The 23,186-nt window shown below is 52.8% G+C and overlaps 1 protein-coding gene across 3 annotated transcripts in view; it reads left to right on the top strand.

The window, feature by feature from the left end:
* EFNB2 (ephrin B2) overlaps window positions 1-22,777 on the top strand; it is a gene marked incomplete at both ends in the record, with an annotated part of 37,094 nt that extends 14,317 nt beyond the window's left edge. Inside the window, 4 exons of one of the 3 annotated variants that reach the window (XM_084235080.1) lie at window positions 4,569-4,852; window positions 20,337-20,429; window positions 21,083-21,202; window positions 22,389-22,777. In XM_084235080.1, coding sequence (XP_084091206.1) covers window positions 4,569-4,852; window positions 20,337-20,429; window positions 21,083-21,202; window positions 22,389-22,777 — 886 coding nt within the window. The remainder of the gene's footprint in view (window positions 1-4,568; window positions 4,853-20,336; window positions 20,430-21,082; window positions 21,203-22,388) is intronic. The other 2 variants (XM_084235081.1, XM_084235082.1) reach the window with 2 other exon arrangements.
* Window positions 22,778-23,186: the final 409 nt, after the last annotated feature.

Raw genomic sequence — 23,186 nt, 5'->3', positions numbered from 1 at the left:
TGAAGTTGGAATGTCTAATTTGGATTCTTAGAGATCTAATTTGGGTTACTAAATATTAATGTCTAATTTAGATTATTAGATTGAGCCCAAAGGATTCCCCATAGAAGGACTCGAGTCGTTCAAGGAATCACTTTTAACGCCATGGATTAAGTTGGGATTGGGGAGCAGAGGACCCAAACAGGAACTGATTCCACACGAGCGCCTTTGGGCCTGGTGACTCTGCAAAGCCCACTTCGAGTTTCCGTTTTATTGTCTCCATATTTGACTCTAGGTCATCGCAGTGGGAGTGACTCGCTGGGGAAGCCCTGGGAGGGCTGTCTGTGCTGCCCCCTCCTATAGCTGGGGTCCTCCCAGAGACACCCCAGGAGGAGGAGCTTCCCTCCCAGCAAGGCGCGAGGTGGCAGCTGGGACTTGGAGTCTCCGCTTCCCGGGAGCAGGCTATGGGGTCTCGAGCTCCTTCTCTGTTTGTTTGTTTTGGATTAAAACCCAGCAGACTTTATTCAGTGACACCCCAAACTGCTTTGTGTTTGGGTGTAGCTGAACCAAAACAGCCTCACCTGTGTGGCGTGGCTTGTCGCTGGGGGCGCCTTTGGCTCCCAGATGAATGTTATCTCATCGCACATAAAGAAATCTGTATTCGCCATCCACGGGGAGAGCCAGTTTAGCAATTTAAAAGTAATCAGTTGCCACTACCATAAATATTGTTCTTAACTCTTCCAAAATCAACAGAAGATCAGGGCATTATCAAATGTGCTGGAACATTCTGGGCAGGGATGTGCCGTATCGCTGCCTGTTGGGTCCCAAGCAGTCTTGAAGCTGCAGACCCGAACAGGAATGGCCTTGCTTCCCGGCAGGACTGCGGCCGTGGCGCCTGTGACCAGCGGACACTCTGCTTTCCATCCAGAAGTGGGGCTGAGAGACTCACGCCCGTTCCGGGGCTCTCTCAGGCTGCCCTGAGTCCGCGCGTGGTAGTGCCCTCGAGACCCAGGTTCCCCGGAGCTGGTCAGTGTCATCCCCTGCTTGGTCCTGGGCTTTGCTGGGCGAGGGGGGGTCCAGATGGCCAGCCCGGGGGGTCCCCTGCGTTGGTTCTGGGTCGACCTGACTGTGGGGGTGGGGGGGAGAGGAGGGAAGGGGTGGAGCGTGACATGATGTGAGCTGCTCGGGGGCGCTTAGCGAGGTCGAGTGCCCAGAGGCAGCAGCGCTGCTGTTGCTGGAGGTATGGGATGGCGGGTGGCATTTCACGTCTGCAGAAGAGGCCCATGGCTCCAAGTCTTCTGGAAAGCACAGGCCAGAGGGATCCGCCTGCGTCTCATCCTCAGAGACAGGGCCTGACTCATAAGGTCCCGGACCCCCAGGTGATCCTGCCTCCAGAACCCTCCCTCCTAGTCATCTGCAAACAGCTGGTGGCACTTCTTTGGGCTTAAAATGTTGCTTGTGTGTGTCCCGAGTGCAGTGGTTCTGTGTTTCAGCTAATGCATCGTTCCTGCAGCATCTTCCAGATGTCAGCCCTGGGCCATTCGGGCAGACAGGGTGGAGGCGGCCCCTGGGTGCTGGGGTGTAAATCTCTGAGGACCAGGGTCTTCTGTGTCTGCTACTGAGACTTTGGCACTGAATCAGTTGCTCCCACTCCCTGTAGAAACTGGGATCCAGGGAGAAGGGCCACTGCCAGGCCTCGTGTAGGCGCCACTTGGGGGGACGCTCAGCTCCGCCAGGCCAGCCCCCTGTAAGCTCGTAGTGAAGGGACTGGTGGGCTCTTGGCTTACTCACAGACATATTTTCAAAAGCACACCTTGATGGATCTCAATCAAGATCGCAACCGTTTCTTAGGGAACGCTGAGTCGGCGATGTCCTCCAGCCGAGGATCAGATCCCAGCCTTCCCTTTGCCACAGATCCCTTGGGAACGGGGGGATTTTACAGGGGTGACTTTTCATGAGCTTATGGAACGGGGCTGCTGAGATCTGAGCATCTTCCTTCCCCTTCCCCCTGACAGACCCTCCCTGGGGGTGCCCTCCCCACCTACGGCCTCACATCTCTGACTGCTGAGGGCACAGCTTTGTAGGGAACTCATGCCTCCTGGAATGGGAGAACCTCATAGCCATGAGCCCAAGTGTGGGTGTGTCCTTGACCTCTCCCCTGGCACCTGCATGGGCTGTGACTCCATGGTTGTGGCGATGGGCTGATGGAGCGATGGGCTGATGGGGTGACTGAGCAGTGGGGAGCTGCTCACATGGCCCTGGAGGAAATCCCCATGAGAAAAATCTTCAGGAAGGAAACAGGATGCTGGGGGAACATTTCGAATGAAGAAACAGAGGAATGAGCCAATTTTGAGACGAGCGAGTGGGAAGAGCAGCTCCATGAGCGCGGTGGGGAGGGGGTGGCCTGTGCTGGTTCTCACAGGAGCTGAAGGGAATGACAAGAACACGCCCACCTGGCGCCTGGGATCCTGGTCTTCTCGGAGGCCTGGCAGCCCCGGGAAGGGGTACCTGGTGAATGCTGATGGACCATCTCTCGTCTCTGGAAGGAGAGGGCTTGGGAGGGAGGTGGGGTCTGAGAACAGAGCCGCTCAGGGTCGCCCCATGCTGGCCACAGGGAGCAGGTGAAGGTGGGACTTGTCTGGAGGAAGCTGGGATCCTCAGGCAGGAGCTGGCCTTGCTTCTGGTCTGCAGTGAAGAGGTCCTGGGGAGGTCAAGGAGCAACCCTTGATGGGGGGAATGAGCCAGGAGGTGCTCTTGGCATTTCAGTTGCACCAACTCCCTGGTACCTGCCCCCTCCCCATGAGCCACCCCACAGAGGCACGCGGGGGCAGAGCGTAGACTCAGAGCCTCAGCCACAGACAGGTGGCTTCCCATCCACAGCCATTCTGGTTCAGGCCCCGCCTTGCCTGCACTTCGGTGGGGCCGTGCGCAGGAAGGTGGGCTGCTGGAGAGGGGCTCTGGGCCTCAGGAGCTGGGGCCTGGGGCTGGGGCCTTCTGCGCCCTGGAGTTGAACCTTCCAGCATCTCCCCAGGAATGGTGGGAGAGCCATGCAGGTCCCAGGGGTCTCTGGCTAAGAGAGCTGCATTGGCCCATGTATTCTTCCAGAGAATTCTCCCAGTGCGCACACAGCATTGTGTGGGAATTTGTCATTGTTACAAAAGTTTCCTTTCGCCTTCTTGCTTCACTGTAAGATTTTATGGTAGATGACTCTTGTTTCCTTTGTGAATGAATATCCTATGTCCCCGCTCAAACAGCTCAGTTTCAAAGAAAACAACAACTGCAAAAAAAAATAACAAAGGCAGCCACCATCTTGGGAGGGACGCACCAGCCACTGGGCCGCCCAATAGCACGTCGCCAAGGCACCGGCTGGGCCCCGCATGAGCAGGTGCTTTTCCCGCCCTCGGGTCTCAGTTGTCAGAAAGAACCCATCATGCACTCTGGTGTGTTCTGGGAGGCTTCGTCGCAGCCTCACGCACTCTGAGAGCCCCGCTCATTTGTGCAAATCAGAACCTGCCCCCTGTGTGGTTTGAAGCTGGGGAGACCCCACCATCGGGCTTCCCCGCTGCGTGAATGCTGGGCCTTCATCCCCACTCTTGGCTGGTGGCTCCCTGGCTACCCCGGGCTGGGTAGGAAGGGCTCAGTCTCGGAGCTTTGTTCTCGGCCTTTAATATTTTAATGAGCCGGCAGGCTTGGCTGCTCCCTGAGGAAGGAGCTGGGATTGCTCGGTGGTGGGAGGGTTGGCCCCTGGAAGGGCGTTCATTAGGAAGCTCTTGTTTCAGTTTCTCAGAGAAACTCCCCATTAGGAAAGATCTTTCAGCAGCCTGGCTAGCAAGAAAGAGGAGCAGGAGGAGGGAAGCTTTTAGCTGTGAGCATTAAGGGGATATTGTATCCGTCGTCTTAGTTCTAAAGATTTGCTTCTGAGAATTAATTGGAGCAAATACATCTCCAGGGAGGGAGAAAGATCTCGCCAGCCGAGGACGCTTCATCTCGCAGCTGAATCAATAATACCACGACTAATTATTTCTGGTTATCTTTTATGGGTTTGTAAGACATTTCTTTTGTTCGGTGTAATAAAAAACCCATTGTTTGATCAGTGACTGACTAATTATGATAAGTAATTTGAAACATTCTTGATGAGACTTGTCTGTTAATTAACATCAACAGCGAACGGAGACTAAGAGGACAGCGGCGTGTCAGAGCCTCCGCTGTTCTCCGGGCGAGGCACCTTTCTGCGGCCTGCCCAGTGAGCCAGGCTGCCAGTGCTTAGAAAATAACAAACAGGTGGGAAGGTCTGAGTCACCCTGGAGGAAAGTTATTGTGGCATCACACAAAGGCCCACTGAACTCTGCGAGCAGGAGTATGGGAGGAATGTCAGAGCGTGAGCCACTGTCCTCCCGAGGGAGAATGACTCCTTTCTTGTTCTTTTGCTTTAAAGTGGGGTCCCTAGATGAGCTGAACAGACATGCTCGTGGGAATCGAGGGGGTCTGTGAAATGCTGCTTTGGCGTGAATGATGTTGTCTGGCTGTATTGTAACGATCACAGATACTGTTCATTTTCATCAACTCAATGGCTTTTTTTTTTATGCTTTTAGATTTCTACCTGGACAAGGAGTGGTACTATACCCACAGATAGGAGACAAATTGGATATTATTTGCCCCAAAGTGGACTCTAAAACTGTTGGCCAGTATGAATATTATAAAGTTTATATGGTTGATAAGGACCAAGCAGACAGATGCACTATTAAGAAGGAAAACACCCCTCTCCTCAACTGTGCCAGACCAGACCAAGACGTAAAATTCACTATCAAGTTTCAAGAATTCAGCCCTAACCTCTGGGGTCTAGAATTTCAGAAGAACAGAGATTATTACATTATATGTAAGTATAATTCTATTCACTTATTTTATAGAAATTAGGATAAGCTGAATAGGTTTGTATTGACTTTTGTTTCCTTAAAATTATTATTGTGGCAAATAATTTGGTGAGACTCTTTGCTGGAAATTGTCCATTTTATTTAAAGAAAATGGAACGAGGGTCCCTGTACTAATCATTAATCTCTATACCCAAAGAGAAGAAACCTCCTAGAGTTTTCATAGTATTGGAATCAGTGGGTATCTATAAATATACTCAGCATCTCTATACGGAGAACAATTTATAAGGACTATGGGTGAGATTTTGATAGGTGAATCTTTTGCAATGACTTGTTTCTCCATCATCCATCCATCCATCATCCATGCATCCATGCATCCATCTTGCATTTACTCCGTGCCAGAAACTGTGTGTAAGTGCCAGAAATCAGCAGTGGCTGCCCTTACCCCAGGAAAGCATCAGTCCAGACAAGGTGGAGCGCACAGGTCGGAAGGATGTGGGTTTCAGGCAAACCACTCTCATCCACAGGCACCTTAAAGCCAGAGTTAGGAGAATAAAAGTCGGGTTTGCTTAATGCATTACTCCCCCGCCACCCCATCTGTATGATACTGGACACATCATTTCAGGAGCAGAGAGCACAAGTGCTTGGGTCTAACTGAGCTGTCCTTCCCTCTGAGGCTGAGAAGTCAGATGCTGCCCGTGACTAAGTGCAGATCACGTGACAGCACAAGACCAGGTGGCCCAGGTCTTGGGTTTTAGCAGATGCCGGTTGGGCCCTGGGACTGCCCTGCACATTATTTGGGCAAATGGAACATTTTTCTTTTAGTTTCTTTGGTTTAAAACAATGCTGCAGACTGGGTTGGAGTGGCTGCGGCCTGCGCACAGACCTGAGCTGGCCAGAGGCCCCTGCCTGTGCCGTGTGGCCATCTGGAGGGAGCTCTTGCTTCTCACCCTGGGCTTAGAATCATTAATTGACCAAATACTTCCTTAGCACTCAAAAAGACAGGACTTTTTTTGTTTTACTACATTAGTAATTAAAACATAGATGGTCCTAGCTATCTAATTATCTTGTCCTTTGCTGCAAACCTGAACTGCCGCAGAGACTGATAGGCTATTTTTAAGCCAACATGACACCCAGAGTGGTTAGCCAAGTAAGTGAGTAACAGTCAGAAGGAAAGTGGTAAATTATAGATTTAAAAGAATAATTATCATAACATGAAAATAAAAGCTCTTTGAGGGATGAAACAAGCAGATAGGGTGGGAGAGTGTGCTAAATAAAAGAGAAATCTTTGAGAGTATAAAGTAGTTATTAGGTAAAATAAAGGGAAACCTCAAGCTTCTGGAGGCTTAATTGCATGTGAAAAATAACTGGTTAAGTCAGATGGGCTGACCAAGGCGTCGATGGCCGCCAGGGCGTGCCTGAGCAGACCTGACCTCAGACGGATTGTTAAAAAGGTTCATGCCCTGACTAGAGGGGGAGAAAGTGGTGGGGCTGCAGGGTTCCGCCAGGGACAAGCGGTACCTCTGGAACTGTGGGTGCTCCCTGAGCACCCTGGGCTCTGCCTTGGAGATCCTAGGATTCTCTCACCTCGCTTTGGCTTCTGGCTTCACGAGGATGCTCGTAACTCCTCAGCTCCCTCTGCGTGCGGGGCCTGGCCGGGTGCACTAGCCTTTCATCTTTTGCAGGAGAGCAAATAAATCAAGGATGTGTCCCCATCACTTTGTTTAACACAGTAAGCATTTGATAACTACTTTTTATCATTTGTACTTAGAAGCACCATTGAATTCATAGCTGTGATAGCAATCTACACAACAATAGCCTCTTGGTTTTTTTTTTTTTCTTTCTGTAAGATGAGCGCGTGTTCGATTCGGCAGCAGGCCTGTTAGAAGGCCAGGCCAGCCTTCCTTTGCTCGTTCGCTGCATTGGAAGTGAGAGACAGCGTGGAGGGCTTCCAGGCGGAGGCAGGGACCGCTGGGACATGGCCGGCGAGGGCCATCGCGGGGCTGGGAGACCTCCATAGGGAGAGGCATTTGTGGCCAGGCCACGAGACTGGCAGCCGGGCTGAAAGCCTTGCACCACCTCACAGGCCCTGGAAGACACTCCAGAGTTGGGAAGAGGCAGAAGCTGACTTCTCCCCCTTCCTACAGCAGAGCTCATGGAGGCACAGGTTGGCCCCCCGAAAGGAAATGAAAGATGAACACGTTTTAAAATAGTTTAGAAGGTGAATATTGACTTTGCTTGGCTTCGGCAAGAACCCCAAGGTGCCCAAACAAGAACTTTTTAGTCCTTACTTTGCACATGGCGCAGGCTCCCCAGCCCTGCCCCACGTGCACACGCAGTCACACTCCACCTGGCATGGCGGAGGGACTCAGGTTTACACACCTATTTTAGCACTTGGAACCATCCACCCGCCTTGGGACAGTGACTGATAACGGCGTTCGAGTGGCTGCGATACACTCTACGTGCGTTGACCCCACACCTTAGTGAGCACCGCCAAGACGGGAAGGCTCCACGGGCACCAGGGGATCCACAGGGATGGGAGGAGATGGGCAGCTTAGAGGCCACCTGGCTCCCCGGGGCAGTGGCCACATACCCTATGGCTGAACCTGTGCGGGGCGACCCCCAGATAGGCAGGGTCCCAAGGGCTTGAGCCACCTGGAGACCCTCATTCTAGTTCTGAGGCCACAGCTCCACAAGCACCCACTCAATGCCCTTGAACTCCTCTCCTTCCTTAGGAGGCGCTTTTGCTGTTCTGGCCAAAGGTGGAGGTCTGGGGTTCCAGACCATGCTGTGGCTGACACCCCCTCCACTGGGGATTTCTGGGGGGACCAGGGGGGAGGCATTCTCCTCTTGAAATGAACAAGGGCTGCCATAGATTCTTTGAAAACACTTGCTTTGATGTGTAAATGCCACTGGATTTCCCATATGCTCACCACACTTGCATTTGAGAAGTATTAATGCTTCATTAGAAATGCTCTTCATAACCCATGGAGTCTCCATTAAACTCCCTTGGGAGATGACATGGCAAAATGATACGCATCCTCATTAATTCTTCCCCTAGATGATTATTTGTTTTGACATGTGGCAGAATGATATATATGGGCTTTCTTAATGTCTGGAATTGACTTTTTCAAGTGACCTATTTCAGTAATTAGCCTGGGGTCTAATTTGCATAATAAAATCTCTACTCTTAAGTGATCCAAGATGGGGGTGTTAGGACCTTGTGGTTCGAAAAAGCCCCAGTTCTTCATTCCATGAAGATTACTTGCTTTATTAATTTTTTTTTATTTTTTACACCATTGTTCATTTTTAAACAATATTTGCTTCCCCCCACCCCCTCAGGTGTTGTCCCCATAGAGTTTCCTTGCCCAAGGCACCCGTGCACCATCACCTCAGTCCCCTGTGCGCCTCCCTCCCTCCCTCTAGTCTCTCTCCCGCCTCCTCCCCTGCAGGATGTCTCTGGTTTATAATTGTCCATTTTTGCTTTGTTGTGTTTTGTACTGTTATTATTTTTTTACACTAATGTCTTATTTGGTTCCCCTATGTTCCTGCTATAAGTGAGACCATCCGACATTTTTCTTTTTCCTTCTGGCTTATTTCACTGAGCATAAGGAAATGCAAATGGCCAACAGGCATATGAAAAAAATGTTCAACATCCTTATCATCAGGGAAATGCAAATCAAAACTACCATGAGATACCATCTTACACCAGTGAGAATGGCGCATATTAAAAAAACTAGCAACAACAAATGCTGGCGGGGGTGTGGAGAAAAAGGAACTCTCCTGCACTGCTGGTGGGAGTGCAAACTGGTCCAACCACTGTGGAGAGCTGTGTGGAGCTTCCTCAGTCTACTAAACATGGAGCTACCATATGATTGGCAATTCCACTCCTAGGGATCTACCCAAAGGACACAGAAACATTCATTCAAAAGAGCACCTGCACCCCTATGTTTATTGCAGCACTATTTACAATAGGGAAAACCTGGAAACAACCCAAATGTCCCAAAATGGATGACTAGGTCAGGAAGACGTGGTCTATATACATGATGGAATATTACGCAGCAATCAAAAAATCAAAAAAGATAAACTCATGCCATTCGCAGCCATGTGGATGGAGCTAGAAGGAATTATGCTCAGTGAAATAAGCCAGAAGGAAAAAAGAAAACATTCCATGAAGAAGATTCTTAACAACCTTAAAGCCATAGTAAGTGTTTTCTATCTCCTGTAGCTGTTTTGATTGTGTCTTTGACTTCTTTGAAGTCTATGGGTAACTGCTGTAGGGTTGCCCCTTTTCAAGGGGAGTTCTGTCTTGGTAAACACTCCAACTAATGTCAGGACAGCATCCCCAGCTGTCCCCAGGCCTCGTCCAGATTGGGGGCCTGGAGTGTTCCTCCAGACCCTTTCAGCGCCTGACCTGCGATGTCCCCTTAGAGGCGGCAGCCGTCGGGCAGTGCGGCTTTGGCAGCACCTGCCCAGAGGACAGGCTGCAGGCTGTTCTGTCACCAGCTCCAGCCTTGCAGACTAGCCCCAAAGGGGTGTCCGTCACGCCACCCAGACTCCCGGAGTCAGAGCTGAGTGAAATGCCCCTTTGCCCCAGGATAAGCCGGGCCTGGCTGAGGCTGCGACAAAGCACCCTTGTGCCCACGCAGAGGCCTCCCAAGTGGCTGCGTGTGGCCTGGACTCCTTCCACCTCAGGCCCAAGGCATGGGCTTGTAGGCCAGTCTAGAAGCCGTCCTGTCGAACGGGAGCCTGGGGAGCAGCTGCGCTAGAAGGGGCCCCTGGTGTTCACGGGTCCTCTGGGAGCCGACGCTCTGGGCCAGCCTGGGGGGCTTCCGCGGGCAGCCCTGGGTGGACACAGATGCCGCGGCCCAGGCCTGACCGGTTAGGTTCTGCACCTCAGCTTGTTTCTCTCGGAGCCTGGGAAGCTGGAAGGCTCCTCCGTCAGCTTCGCTGTTTAGGCATAAACTGCACTTCTAGAAAATGGCAGAATAAATGAAAAGGCTAAAGCTGCACAAACAGAACACAACAGTGTCCTTAGAGAACCAGACAGAGTCAAGGCGACGCCACTGCGTCCTGGGATGTGTGTGTGTGTGTGTGTGTGTGTGTGTCTTTGTGTGCGCGCGCACGCGTGTATCTCTGTTGGCTTCTTTTCCCTGCTTTTCTTTTTCTACTTTGATTTTCTGGTTTCTGGGGTGGGGTGGCAAGTGGGGCTTACCCCCAAGGTCCAGCAAAACCATGTGGGCCCTTCCCGTGTCCTTTAGATGTAGAGTCTCCTGAACTTGGACGTGTGGCCTGGAGGGGACTTGTTCCCGACTCGCGCTTCCAGCCTGTGCTCCCCGGAGCCAAGCTGCCTCCCACCCCACTCCCAGGCTGCAGCCACCACCTGTCACTCACCGCCCCTGACTTGGGGGGCGAGGGCTTCTATCTGATGCCTTGAATTGCTGAATTGAAGGATTACACCACCTTTGTGTTTATTCTTTTGCAGTAGAAGTTTCCTCAGGACCTCTGGGTCTGGAGGAGACACTTCACCCCCGAGATCCTGGGGTTGGACAGACCTGGGCTCCAAAATGCCCCTCGGGTCACTTAGCCGGTGTCTGCCTCAGCATCTCCATCAGTAACCCGGGGACAAGGCCAGCACCTGCCTGCAGGGCTGCTGTGGGCTGAGGGGGTGCATCTGTGTGCCGGCTGCCCTGCCCGGCTCCCCCTCTGTGCATCTGCGGGGTCCCTTGGGGAGGATGTTTGAGGCCCAGGGCTGGAGACAAACTGCTTTCCTGTGAGCCCGGGGGCTGGGAGATGGGCTCCTCAAGTATCATTTATTTGAAAACCATCCCTAGAATGAAGCTCCAGAGACTTTACAAGCCTCAGTAGCGCTGCCTAACTTAATTATAAGATCTTCCTCTTTGTCTTCTTTGAGTGTTACAAAAGTTCTTTTGTCCTTGGCTTCCCTCAACAAGAAACCTGCATTTATGTATCTTTTTGTTGCTGGTGTTGTCCCGGCTTGTTAGCAAGAGAGACAGAGGGGAGGGCCTGGGTGCTTCTGCCCCACTAGCCTTTCCAGCCCTGCCAGGCTCTCCCTCCGCACAAAGAGGTGCTGTGTTTCCAGCCACAGTTCCAGCCTGCGCGTGTAAATGCTCTTCCAGAGAAAGGAGCGTGGCGTGAGAGCTGCCTGGTCTCCGGGACTAGCCGGGGAGGATGTCGCTGCACCAGCACCCCTTTTATTTGTGACCCCAATGTCCAGCCCTTTCTGTCTGTCTGGAAGGATTTCCAGAGTGTGTGCTGAGGCCGCTGCCGACTTAGCGTGAGCAAAACTGACATTGTTTGCCCTTGAGGAATAAAACCTTAGCTCCTCCCCTGGACAGCGTGCTGAGGGGCCTCGGCTGGCGTCTGACGGTGCCTGTCTGTTGGGGTGCTGGTCCCAGAGGAGAGGGCTTGAGGTGCGCTCTTGTATCTGGGCCTCTGTCAGGTCCATGGTGCCACCCTCCTGGGGGACCCTGGTCTTGCTGGCAGCTTGACAGAGATGGCCCTGGCGCCCAAGGTCACCCAGGAAAGAGACTGACTCCAGACTTCACGTCCAAGATGGGAGCAAAGTCAGGGCAGACAAGAGCTGCCAGAGATGACTGAGGGATGAAAGAAGCGTGTAGGGGCTGCTGAGCATAGAGCCTGACTGTTGGCTGCGCTGGATCTCACTACCTCTGGCACCCGCGGTTACAGTGTTCCCAAAGGTCACAAGATTTGTAAATAACCCCACACTGTTAGAGACCTAGGACAGAAGAAAGAGCAAGTTTCTTAGTACCCTATAAATATTCCTCACCAAGATAAAAATTACAAGCAAAATTAAAGCCTTTTTCAAATAGCCAAGAGGCACAGGCACGTATAAAAAGCTCACTGGAGAGACTTATTTGTATAGTTGAGAGTCACACGTACTCCCTGAAATCCTGCAACTTGGGGTGTGCGGCTGATGACTCGGGGAAGGCACATGCTGTGGTCACTCTGCAGGGGGGAGCGGGCAAGCACTGCCACAGCCTGGGGCTTGGGGGTGGGAGGAACTCAGTGCCCTCCCATGGCCTGCAGAGGAGGCAGAGGTTGCCCTGGCCTCTGGGGTGCTTCTCTGAGATGGCGCCTCTGTGGCCATGCACGTGTGCAGACCCAGCGACCGGACATCCCACCATAGGCAGGCATGGCGGGTGCAGAGGGCTCTGACACACACAGGTTCCTCATGCATGCACAGCGCACGCTCAGCCCACACATACCACATAGCACACGCGATGTGCATCTCACACAGCAGCTCCCAGTACAGCAGCTCCCAGCACACACAGCATGTGTCATACACAAAGACACATACACCATGACACACATCACACAGCGTATACATAGTCCCTGTGTAGTTTACACACTGCACATGCATAGTACATGCACAGCCCACACACAGCACATTTCTGTAGCACTTGCATGTGACAATAAGCAGCACCCAGATAGCATGCACATGGCACATGTATAATATTGCACACCTACACCACATATGTGACATGTGTGGTGTGCCTGTGACCACACAAGTCCATGCAACATACATGTGGTGTGTGCAGCACATGACACATATAGCCCGCACATCAATGTGCCACTCACACATGGCACATATGTGTGACAATATACAGCCCACACAACACATGTGTAGCACACCACATGTATATCATGCACACCCCACACAAATAGCATGCACACAGTCCCCGGAGCACACATCAGGCATGCACCGCACACACATGTGGCAATATGCAGTCCACACAGCACACGTGTAGCATGTGCAGCCCATGGGTAGCCTGCACCGGCCTGCAGGAAGGACACTCAAGTGACGTGTGCACCGAGTGAGCTCCATGCTGGTGTGAGATGCACTGGGCTGCAGCTGTGCGGGGACTAACTTAGTCACAGGCCCAAGCTGACCCACCGGACACGGTGTGGGACTAGCACTCAGCCAGACCCTTTTAGCTGCAGCCGTCCATCAGCTCTGCTCCTGCAGGAAGACGCCTCCTTGTGTCCTGAGCTCCTCAACAGAAAGTTGCTGAGTAATAAAAACATCAAACCTGAGAATCCCCACCTGTGCAGACAAGGGCAGCAAGAGACTTGACACTTCCCTGTCCAGGTGCTGCAGGGGTGGGGAGTGGAGGGATGGACAGACAGAGAGACAGACAAAAGCTGTCACTAGTAATGGCCTTCTGGAGATGGGTTAGCCCATAATTAGTCACTTGGCCCAAGAAGCCAGGCTGTGGCTTGCCAAAGTGGGCTTTGCCTGGGCAGTGGTTCCCTGCGCTGCGAGGCGGCCTGCTGCCTGGCTGCAGTGTTAGCCAGGAGATGAAGGTAGCCTTTCATTGAAGCAAACCTGTGGAAAATTGCTCTGGATTCTCAGAGCACGAACATGTCCCTGGGGCGGAATAAGGTTCATGCGTGGGGCAGATCCAGACAGGGCCCTTGATGGCGGCAGCTGCTGGTCTCGAGGCGGTTGCAGCAAATCACATACGTCCGTCCACACCGTCTGCAGAGAGTGGCCCTGCCTCCTCGACAGTGTCACGCTCTAAACTGTCAGCAGACATTAACGCAGACTCTGTGACGCCCCACATAGAGGTGGGCGCTGCTCCGGCTGCCCGGCCCCCGCTGGGGGCATTAGTATCACTGCCTGTGATTAGCCACAGTCCTGGGAGCCAGAGGCCCGAGGGGCGCCTTCCCCGCCATGAAGCCTTCCTGAGAACCTTTTCCTGTGAAACTTTGCTATGCGGGCCATTCCCACACCTCCACGAAGACACTGCAGAGATCAAGCCTTAATAGCTTGGCAGTGGACAAGGTGCTAGAAATCATTCAGGCAAACGCATGCGTCTTCATGGCTCGGAATCTGCTCTTCAGATATTATCACTCTCTTTTGACCAGGAAGTCTCTTTTTTTAAAATCTGAATGCTTGTAAAGTCAACATAGACAATAGAGAATTGTGTTTTATCTTTAGAACGCTTAGATCATTCTTGGGTCTTTTTCATGGAGAGGTTGGCCATTCTGGGGAAAGTCCGCTTGGTCACCAAATTCCGAAACACGATTTGCCCTGCTTAGTGGGTTTGGCGCATTTCAAGGCTTGCTGTGGTGTGTAAGGGGTGTTTATTCGTTTACCTCGTCTGGCAGGTTCTCACCCTGTTACCTTTGCGTGAATCATCACAACAGTAAGATAAACTCCCTTAAAGCAGACCACATGAAAGCATCCTTGTGAAATCATACTGAGTTTTTTTTTTTAATCTAATCAGAGATTCACCTGCGTAAACCACCATAACTTATAGCAATAAAGTGTAAGACTTGGACAGCATGCTCTCCCGCAACAGAATTCACTACAAATCAAGACATCAAGGTATCGCGTGCACTATTTTGGGGAGGGAAAAAGTAAACCTCTTGCGACTAATCCCATGTGTTAGCATAAAGTAGAAAGTCAGAAGAGAGACAGGTAATGAATGTACTGCCCGGATGGTGTCAGGCGTGCCGGGGTTGAGCCTGGAAGGCTCTTCCATGGACAGGTGTACCCCGGAGTACACTGACACACGTGCACCCAGCACTGCTCTCCTCCAGGCTGGTTTGCTCTGATTAAATTTAATCAGTGACTTTGAGGACGATAGTATCAGAGATAACCAGGCTCTTAGCATGCCCTGTGCTACCTCGCTGCTTCTGAGTCTACAGGCCTGTGTCCAAGGCGTGTGCCTGAGCTGACAAGTGGCGAGGTCCTGGGGGATGGTCCTCACTTTCTGTGGTCACCTCCTCCTGCAGTCTCGTGTGGCCCATGAGGTAACATAATTGCTCTGTTGACACCTTCAGACTGAGCTCCACAGAGTGTCCTCACATCTCCCCTCTTGAGAAAGGAATCGCAGGTGGCAGGGAAGCCATTAAACCTGTTAGAGATCGCACAGGAGCAGTTGACTGGAATGTCTCAGGGCGTTGCATTTTTAAAAACTCTTATTTCTGTGCCGCCCATAGATGGACCTTTGTTCACGATGAGTGTTTGAGATGGAGGAAATAAAGGGACACCCTCCCGGTCAAGGGCCTCCACTTACACCCCTGCCTGGGGCCACTCCTCAGGTTTTAAGACTACCGTGCAGGAGGGAAGGTCCCCACGGTGACTCCACTTTAAGATTCATTTTTTCGAAATCATTGTCACAGAGAAACAAATTAATTGTGTTGTGTGGAAGGCACTGAGGCGGCGCCCGTACTCTGCTGCATATTTACGGCTCTCAAATTTCAAGACACAACAGAGTCATTTTTTTAATAGCATTTTTAATTGAAGTAAAGTCGGTTTCCAACACTGTGTATTAGGGGTACAGGTTCACCCCTCTTCAGATGCAGGTGACCGCACCACACCCACCAACAGAGCCCCCAGAGTCCTCTACCGCCATCCGTAACCCATGCGGACTTATCCCGAGTGGCTCTCCCTGCCGTCCCAGTGTTTCTTGGCAGGACACCCCCACATTGCTCATGACTTCGACAGTATTTTCCCTCTGCCTTTCCCCTCACGGTCAGCAAGGTTCATCGCATGTCAGCGAGCACTACCTCATCAACTAGAGATTAAAAAGAAAAAGCACTTATGGAAATAGATCTCTTTTCGAACTGTCTCCTTTGTATTTTCCTTTCTTCTAATGGAGGCCATTTTAAGAAGTGTGGGTGAGACTCGTACCCTGAGACAGGCGTTATGGGGTGAACTGCCTTTTGAAGTAGCGCTCAAGGGCGATTGGCATGATGCCAAGCGGAAACAGGAGGCCCGTGGACAGTCAGGAGATGGTGCCTGTTTTCTTCACAGAAAACCCACTGAGAAAAACACATTAAAAAGAAGAAATTAGAAGTAGTGGATTTTTCTTCTTTTTGGCATATGGGATGAATGTTTCTGTTTTCAAAGTTTGTGTTAATTAAAGAAGGAAGCGTGTATTTCTGGCATTCTCAGGCCCATGGTCTGTCTCCTCAGTTGGCATCTTAAGAGATAATAGTAACACCCCACGCTGACCAGCGCTGCGTTAGGACCTTGAATCCTGTTTTGCATTCGGCTCCTATGTTTTGAATTTAGATTGACTCTCCGGTTCAACACCTCCTCTGTATGTTCACATGAGGCAGTTACGTTGTCGCCAGCCTCCTTGGCTTTCCACTCACTGTGGATGCACCGCTACTCCTGGGCTCTCAGACCAGCCCTCCTGGAGTTCGGGGCACTGGTTTGTGCACCTTGTCTATGTTGGTGGTGTGGATTCACGGCTCACATTTGCACGTAATTATGGGACTATCAGTTCCTTGATGTTCTAGATTCTTCTGCAGTGTGTGTTGAGCTTGTGGGGAACCACAAGCTTGTTGACTTGTTGGGAACCAGTGTGAGAAAGCAGAGTGAGGCCATCATATCCCACAGGTGGAAAAGAGCAGTGTGAAGAGGAGGGAATTGAGGAAGAGTTTTCCTAAAATGCTGTTTGGTTCATGATCAAATAAGAAAGCAGGTGTCACTTATAGATGTGCATCTGCGGGAGGCTCTTACTCTTACCGGCACCTGCCTCTGGGGCTCTCCTGGGCCTCCGCTAGATGGGCCCTTTGATGAGGTTGATAACCCCCACCCCATCCTGACCCTGTACCAAGACGCCACCATTTAAACCCATTTATAGTGCCTCCATGGTCAGTTTTCCTGCCCTACCCTAACTTTCTTCCTAGTGACGCTGTTACCATGTGCAAGTGTTTGGCTGCCTCCTTCCTAGCCTCGCTTTGAGTGAGGCCCGGAGGTCAGCCCAGATCCGCTGGGGGTTCTCCTCCTGGTTAACACAGCCCACATCCGGCCACAGCTTCACCTCTGCAGGTGCGAGGCCACAACGATCAAATGAAGGCATGTTAAGATGCAGGAGCCCCTCCTCTCTGTGGGTCTCCCCTAAAAAGCAGAGCCAGAAAGGCTCCCAGCTTGGCCTTTTTCTGTGAAGTACCCAGTGGAATACAGTACACTGTTCTCAGCAAGGGGGAACCCACAGACAAGGGTGCACCCACACAAGTGGGTGACCCCAGCTCTCTGCTGGAGGAGCGTGAGGCCGGTGGGCGCTGGCCCTGCTCTGCTGGATGGTGGCCTCCATCCACCGCACTCCCGCCCGGGGGGCCGATGTGATTCCAGTCTACTCACTGCAGGCAAGGAGGGCCCTGAAGCAGAGGCTTTTAACAGGAGGCTATAAATGCCCGTGTAGCTTTATTAGGCCTGTTTTCTAACTGGATAAAGAGATTTTCCCAGTCATTTTAATTTTATAAAGTCTATTTTTTCCCCTGGGCTAAGCCAAAAAATGTCTGGGCACTAGTTGCGTAGGTGTAACAATGTTATTTATTTATTTATTTGTTTTTTAATTCGGTCTTCAAAAGATTACCTGCAGTTTCATGCACTTAGCAGCCTGTGGTGGTGAAGGCTCTGGATTGTGCTGGAAGGGAGGGAGGGAGATACAAAGGAAACCTAAATTTAAGGAGATGATTTATTTCTGCTCTTCCTCAAGTTAAAAATTCCCAATATATTCAAATCAACAATAAAAATAACTGCAAAGCTGTCTCCTGAAAGCAAAATAGATTTTATGCCCTAGCATTAGAATGTCTTGGTTTTCAAAGTCAGCAGCCGGGCCTTCGAGAACATCCTGGCAGCTGGCCGTGGTGGCTGAAATCAGAATATTAATCTTGTGGTTTAATTTCTGGGTTCACCGCCAGGCCAGTGATGAGGCCTGGTCTGGCACAGGACACATTTAGCTGTGCCATTGCTTAAGGTTGGGGGGGGGGGGTTGCAAGGGAGCCCCCAGAAGCAGAACCCTACCCAAGTTAGTTTCAGTCTGATCAAATATAAAGTGTGTGGAGGTCACACGGGATTATTTATATCACACCGGCTCTAAAGTGTCCCCTCTGAAGTTTCAGTGGTGTAACATCTTGACATGGGGTCTGTGACAGCTGAGCTCCTTCCTTACTCAGGGCAAAAATCTCTCCTGGGGGACGACCTACCTACCTGTATTTTAAAGTTTGGCCCCCGGGCCCCCTCCGCCTTCTACTTCCCCCAAACCAGCAGCACCCGAGGTTGCAAGACTCAGCTTGCCCCTGTGCAATCCAGGTTTTTTGAAGGCTGCTCCTCCCCACTCACCCCACCCCAAGGAATAAAAGAATTCCAGCTGCTAGAGGCACAAAGCTGCCTCCTTCTCACTGCACAGCTTTCTTCTGCCTTAGATAGTCTGTCGCTGCTCAAGTACAGATGCTGGTTTATTTGAGTTTATTGAGTTAGAGCTCTTTACATCTGAGGGGTATTGGGGCATCGTTTTGATAGACCCGTTGGAGAGGGGTGTCCGCCTGAAGGCATCGGTATTCAGAAAAGGCATCGACCTCCAAACCCAAGCAAGGAAAGGTCCCCGGGCGCCTGCTGACCGAGCGCAGAGGGGTCTGGACGTGGCTTTGCACAAACACAACTTCAAGTTCTGCTTCCTCGCGATTCTTTTCCACCCTTTCAGGGATGCCACTTACTTATATTTTCTTGTAGATGTGAATCTTTGACCTTGTTTCCTTCCTCAAAATTAAAATAAACAAATCTATAGTGTTCCCCTTTCTCCTGTGCCCTGCAAATATTATTTGGATCATTAGTCAGCTCAGTGACAAGCTTTGAGCCAGCAGATGTGGGTCATTTAGCTCGGAGTTTGGGTACACTTTTGCCTGCTGGTGCAGTCATGTGTATGAAGTTAGGAAACATGGAGATTCTGCTTTAAGGAAACTGAAACTTCAACTGCCAACCAAATAAAAACATGTTTTCCCACTATTTTCTACATGAAAGCATATCCTAGTTTTTGAGAAGGAGCATAGGATAAACTTTGAATCATGAAGTGAGGCGCGTAGAGCTGGGTCTGAACTTGCCCAGAGAGAGAGTCTGCCCACGTGCCCTCTGCGTGGACCATGCAGCTCGGCGCTCAGGGCCGCCTTGAGGAGGGAGCAGGAAGAGAAGGATGAAGCAACGAGATAAAGTGGTTTAAGATCTACAGAAAGCATGCAACGTTCTTAGGTGTTTGAATTTCCAAACTCTTCCTCAAGAGTCTTCGAGAGGATACTGTCTCCTTCTCTCAGAAAAAACTATAGATCGTGGCCATGTTTGCCTTTTCCCGGGAGAAACTCAGTGTGACAGCAGCACAAGGTGAGGCAGGACTGGGAGTCTGTGGGCCTGAAGGGAACACTCAGAGAATCAGGGACATTTACACCCAGAGGCAGGGCTGGCCTACGGAATGTGGTGAAAGTAAAAGTGCGGAGAACAGGAGGCGTGAATGGCCGCCCCGTGCTGGCTCCCCTCCCTGGCTCCCCGGACTGCCCGGCGGGCGCGGCCTGTCCACTCTGTAGTCTCGGGGCTGACCCGCCGTTGGGAAAACAGGCCGCCCCAGAATTACCTTTGCTTAACTTGGACCAGAAAGCCTGTCCCTTGTGCAGCCCCTTTGTAAGAGCAGAGGCGGAGGCAGGACAGGGATCGGTGGACAGGGTTCTCCTGCAGAGTGTGTCCAAGAGGGGCGCCTGTTCCTTGCGCCTTCAGCTGCAGAGGAAGGAACATGTCAGACCTCCCTCCTCTTCTTTTCTGGAACTTGACCTGTAATTTAAATCCTGCTCCTCGGCGAAGTGCCGGGAAGCCTCTCTCTTTACAGCCTTAGTTAGAAGCCATTCAGAGAAGGCAGTGTCCCGGAGAGGCAGAACAATGCCCCGTTTTCCCAGAGTGGAGCATGGGCTGCTGGGCGGGCACCTGTGAAGAGGGTGAGATGTTCTAGCCTCCTCCTCCTGCGCGTGGGAAGGGGCAGCTGCAGAACCAGAGCCGGGGGCTCACGGGGCTCCCCCGCCCCGCACCCGCGATGCCGGGCCCTGCAGGGCAGGGGGCACACGCGGGGTCCCCCTCTGTCCATCCAGACGCACCCCGCACAGAGAGCTGGCTTGAGGAGCTTGACACGGGTCCTTCATGAGACCTGCACCCCCTTACACTCCTGGGGCACAGATCATGCTGGGAAAGGAGAGATGGGGTGTGGGAGTGTTTACAGAACTTGGACGCTTGACAAACAGGGAGCATCAGGCTAATTGTTCTGGAAGCAGGAAATCTGTAGTCCAGGAAGCAGGTGCTGCGGGCTGATTACCAGGCTCTGCAATGGCCGTGTTAACCGTTTTGCTCTTTGGAGTTTGACCCCGAGATAGTCAGGAAGCTTTTTGGAAGACGCTGCCCCTTTTCTCTAGAGGCCGAGACGAGCCCAGGGGGGCACGCAGGAAGGCGCGGGTCTGGCGGGCCGGGCACCACGCGGGGTCCATCTTAATTTCTTTCTTTTTGTTTTAATTTCTGACGTTCGGCATCCCATACTTTCAGAGAACTTGTGACTAAGAGTGAATTATGATTTTTCCAATTGTTTTCAGACATTTCATGTTCATGTAAACTTGGCTTATTGAGTTCCTGATTTTTCTTTATTTTTTTGTTTTGTCCATTTTATTTTTAATCAGCTACATCAAATGGGTCTTTGGAGGGCCTGGATAACCAGGAGGGAGGGGTGTGCCAGACAAGAGCCATGAAGATCCTCATGAAAGTTGGACAAGGTAAAGACCTGCTCCTCGTGACGCCTGTGACCTGGCGGGCCCCAGCGTGGCGGAGCCGCCCTGCCCGCCGCGCTGCTCCGTAGTCTCACGCTGACTTGCTCACCCCTGGCACAGCTCCTCAGCCAGCGTAGCCAGCCTTTCTTACTGGAGACCCCGCTAAGAGTTAGGCCAGCCAGGTACACCGGGCCTGCCGCCAGACACATACCGCTCTATTTGTATGTATTTTTTTCCTCATTAAGAGCAAAACACCTCCTTGGTTGAGATTTAACATATCCAGAACGAGAACGAGGTTTTTACAGCTTTGCTCACTTCTGCATCTTGACGCCAGGAGACTTTTTGCTTATCGAGCTCTCCACAGACAGATGGCCACTGTGCAGAAAGCTGCGTTCTTCTCACTAGAGTTGAAATGTCATCTCAGGGCCCACACGGCCTCTCACGGCGTCCCCGTGGGTGACACGCATGGCCCCGTCTACACCTCCGAGAACTAGCGTAACCATTTTGTCTTGAAAGGAGAACTAGAGTCTTGTAGCTCGCAGTCCTTTGTCTAAAGCATCCTAGGCTCATTGCTACTCAGGTCTTGAGATCTGTCTCCTGCTGCTAATGCTAGAGCTTGGCCCTGCCTGTGCCCTAATAACCCCGGGTTTTTTGTGTAGATGCGACCTCCAGTTCAGCTGGGTCAGCCAGGCATAAAGACCCGACCAGACGCCCGGAACTAGAAGCTGGTACAAATGGAAGAAGTTCAACCACAAGTCCCTTTGTCAAACCAAATCCAGGTAGGGCGCGTGGCCGTGCGGAGTGCTCCCGGCTCTGGTTATCCAACGGGGGAACAGAGCGAGGGCGAGCTTGTGACCACCCACATCAGGCAGCTCTGCTCCCAGCTGTCAGGGACACTCAGTGTGAACACGAGCTCATCCCCACAAAAATCTCCCGCCCACAGAGGAGCGGCCATGGATCTGAGCGCCAAGGCCAGACCGCCCGCTCCCACCTGACCCTGGGGCTGGCTGACCCACGCCCAGGTGTAGACGGTCATGCTCTGCTCCCTCATTGTGGTCACGGACCCCCCACACACACACTCTGGATGAGATTTTTAAACTCACATAGGGCCGTGTTTTCCAGGTGTTTGCACTGAACTTTCTCCCTACACCGTCAGTGTCAAACCAGCAGCGGGTCCCTGGCAAAGCTTGCAATAGCAGAGAAAGTCGGCTGTCGCCTGACTTCATTGTCTTCCGGCGGTGCACGGCGGCTGCTCTCACTTGCCCCGCTTGTGTCTGCTGCTGGCCTGCGCGTGTCCTGCGTGCGGGCCGGGTGGGGCGGGCGGGCACCCGGCCTGCTTGGCGTCCGCATGTGGCATCTGCACAGAGTCCCATCCCCCAGGCCTCCGGGAGGGGCGTCGTTATTTCTAACTTTCAGTGACAAGATGTGTCAAATTCCTGTGACAAACTGATAAATGGATCATAGAATGATGCCAGACAGTTTTTTAAGTGCTTAACATTTGGGTTGGCAGTCTGTTCAGTGTGAGAGTTTCTGCTGCCTTCCAAATATATTTTAAGTGTAAATCAAATAATACAAATGAATTAGGGGCGGGGTATCTTCCAGGCCCGGCCCCTCCCGGGAGGCAGGCCCTATCTGGGGAGGCGGGCGGCTGCCAAGGCCCCTAAGGGCCGCCGGGCAAGAGCAGGGAGAGCTGGGACCCTGTGCACCTGCTGCGCTGGGCTGGCCACTGGGCTAGGACACGGGCAAGTCCGGGGCTGGGGCTGGGGCTGGGCCATGCCCCTGGGCGGGACACCAGGCGGGGGGCAGCAGGGGAGCCCCCAGCGGCCAGCAGGCGCCCTGTCAGTTGCTGACCACTGCCCAGGACCTTCCAGCTTTAGCTGCCAGCCGAGTCTGGGGCAGCCCCTCCGCCTCTGAGGGCCCCGAGCGGTGCCCTCGGCGCTCACAGCCTCCCCCTCTCCCGCGCAGGTTCCAGCACGGACGGCAACAGCGCCGGACATTCCGGGAACAATATCCTCCGTTCCGAAGTGGCCTTATTCGCCGGGATCGCTTCAGGCTGCATCATCTTCATCATCATCATCATCACGCTGGTGGTGCTGCTGCTCAAGTACCGGCGGAGACACCGCAAGCACTCCCCGCAGCACACGGCCACGCTGTCGCTCAGCACCCTGGCCACGCCGAAGCGCGGCGGCGGCAACAACGGCTCCGAGCCCAGCGACATCATCATCCCGCTGAGGACTGCGGACAGCGTCTTCTGCCCGCACTACGAGAAGGTCAGCGGGGACTACGGGCACCCCGTCTACATCGTGCAGGAGATGCCCCCGCAGAGCCCGGCCAACATCTACTACAAGGTCTGAGACTCGGGGTGCCTTCGCTTTCCCGGAGGAAACTCGCTGCCCTGCTGCCGCCCGCCCGCCTGCCTGGCCGGGGGGCTCTGCGGACCCCCGGGCTGCGATGGACTGAAGCACAGCGGGCGCAGGGACACCCCTTCTCCGAAGAGCCCTGTGGAGTCGGACAGCTTACCTAGTCTTCGCGCGCCCGATGCCCGGGCGAGGGGCCCTGGGACTGCGCGCCCGCCGCCCGCGCCCCCCAGCCCCCGCACTGGTCACTCAGGCCCGCAGCCGCGGGGAGACGGGTGGCGGACGAGAGCCCAGCATCCCGGGGAGGGCCCGAGGCGCACGCCTGGCAGTGCCGTCTGGGGGCGCCTGCGGACTCGTGGCATAGACCCCTGGCAGCCCCGCTGGGCGCCAGGCCTGCCGTGCTTTT

This window comes from Talpa europaea (assembly GCF_964194135.1).
Source record: "Talpa europaea genome assembly, chromosome: 6".
In the NCBI taxonomy this organism is placed as follows: Eukaryota; Metazoa; Chordata; class Mammalia; order Eulipotyphla; family Talpidae; genus Talpa; species Talpa europaea.
Note: the sequence above shows the minus strand (reverse complement) of the source record. Positions and strands in the feature narration are given on the sequence as shown.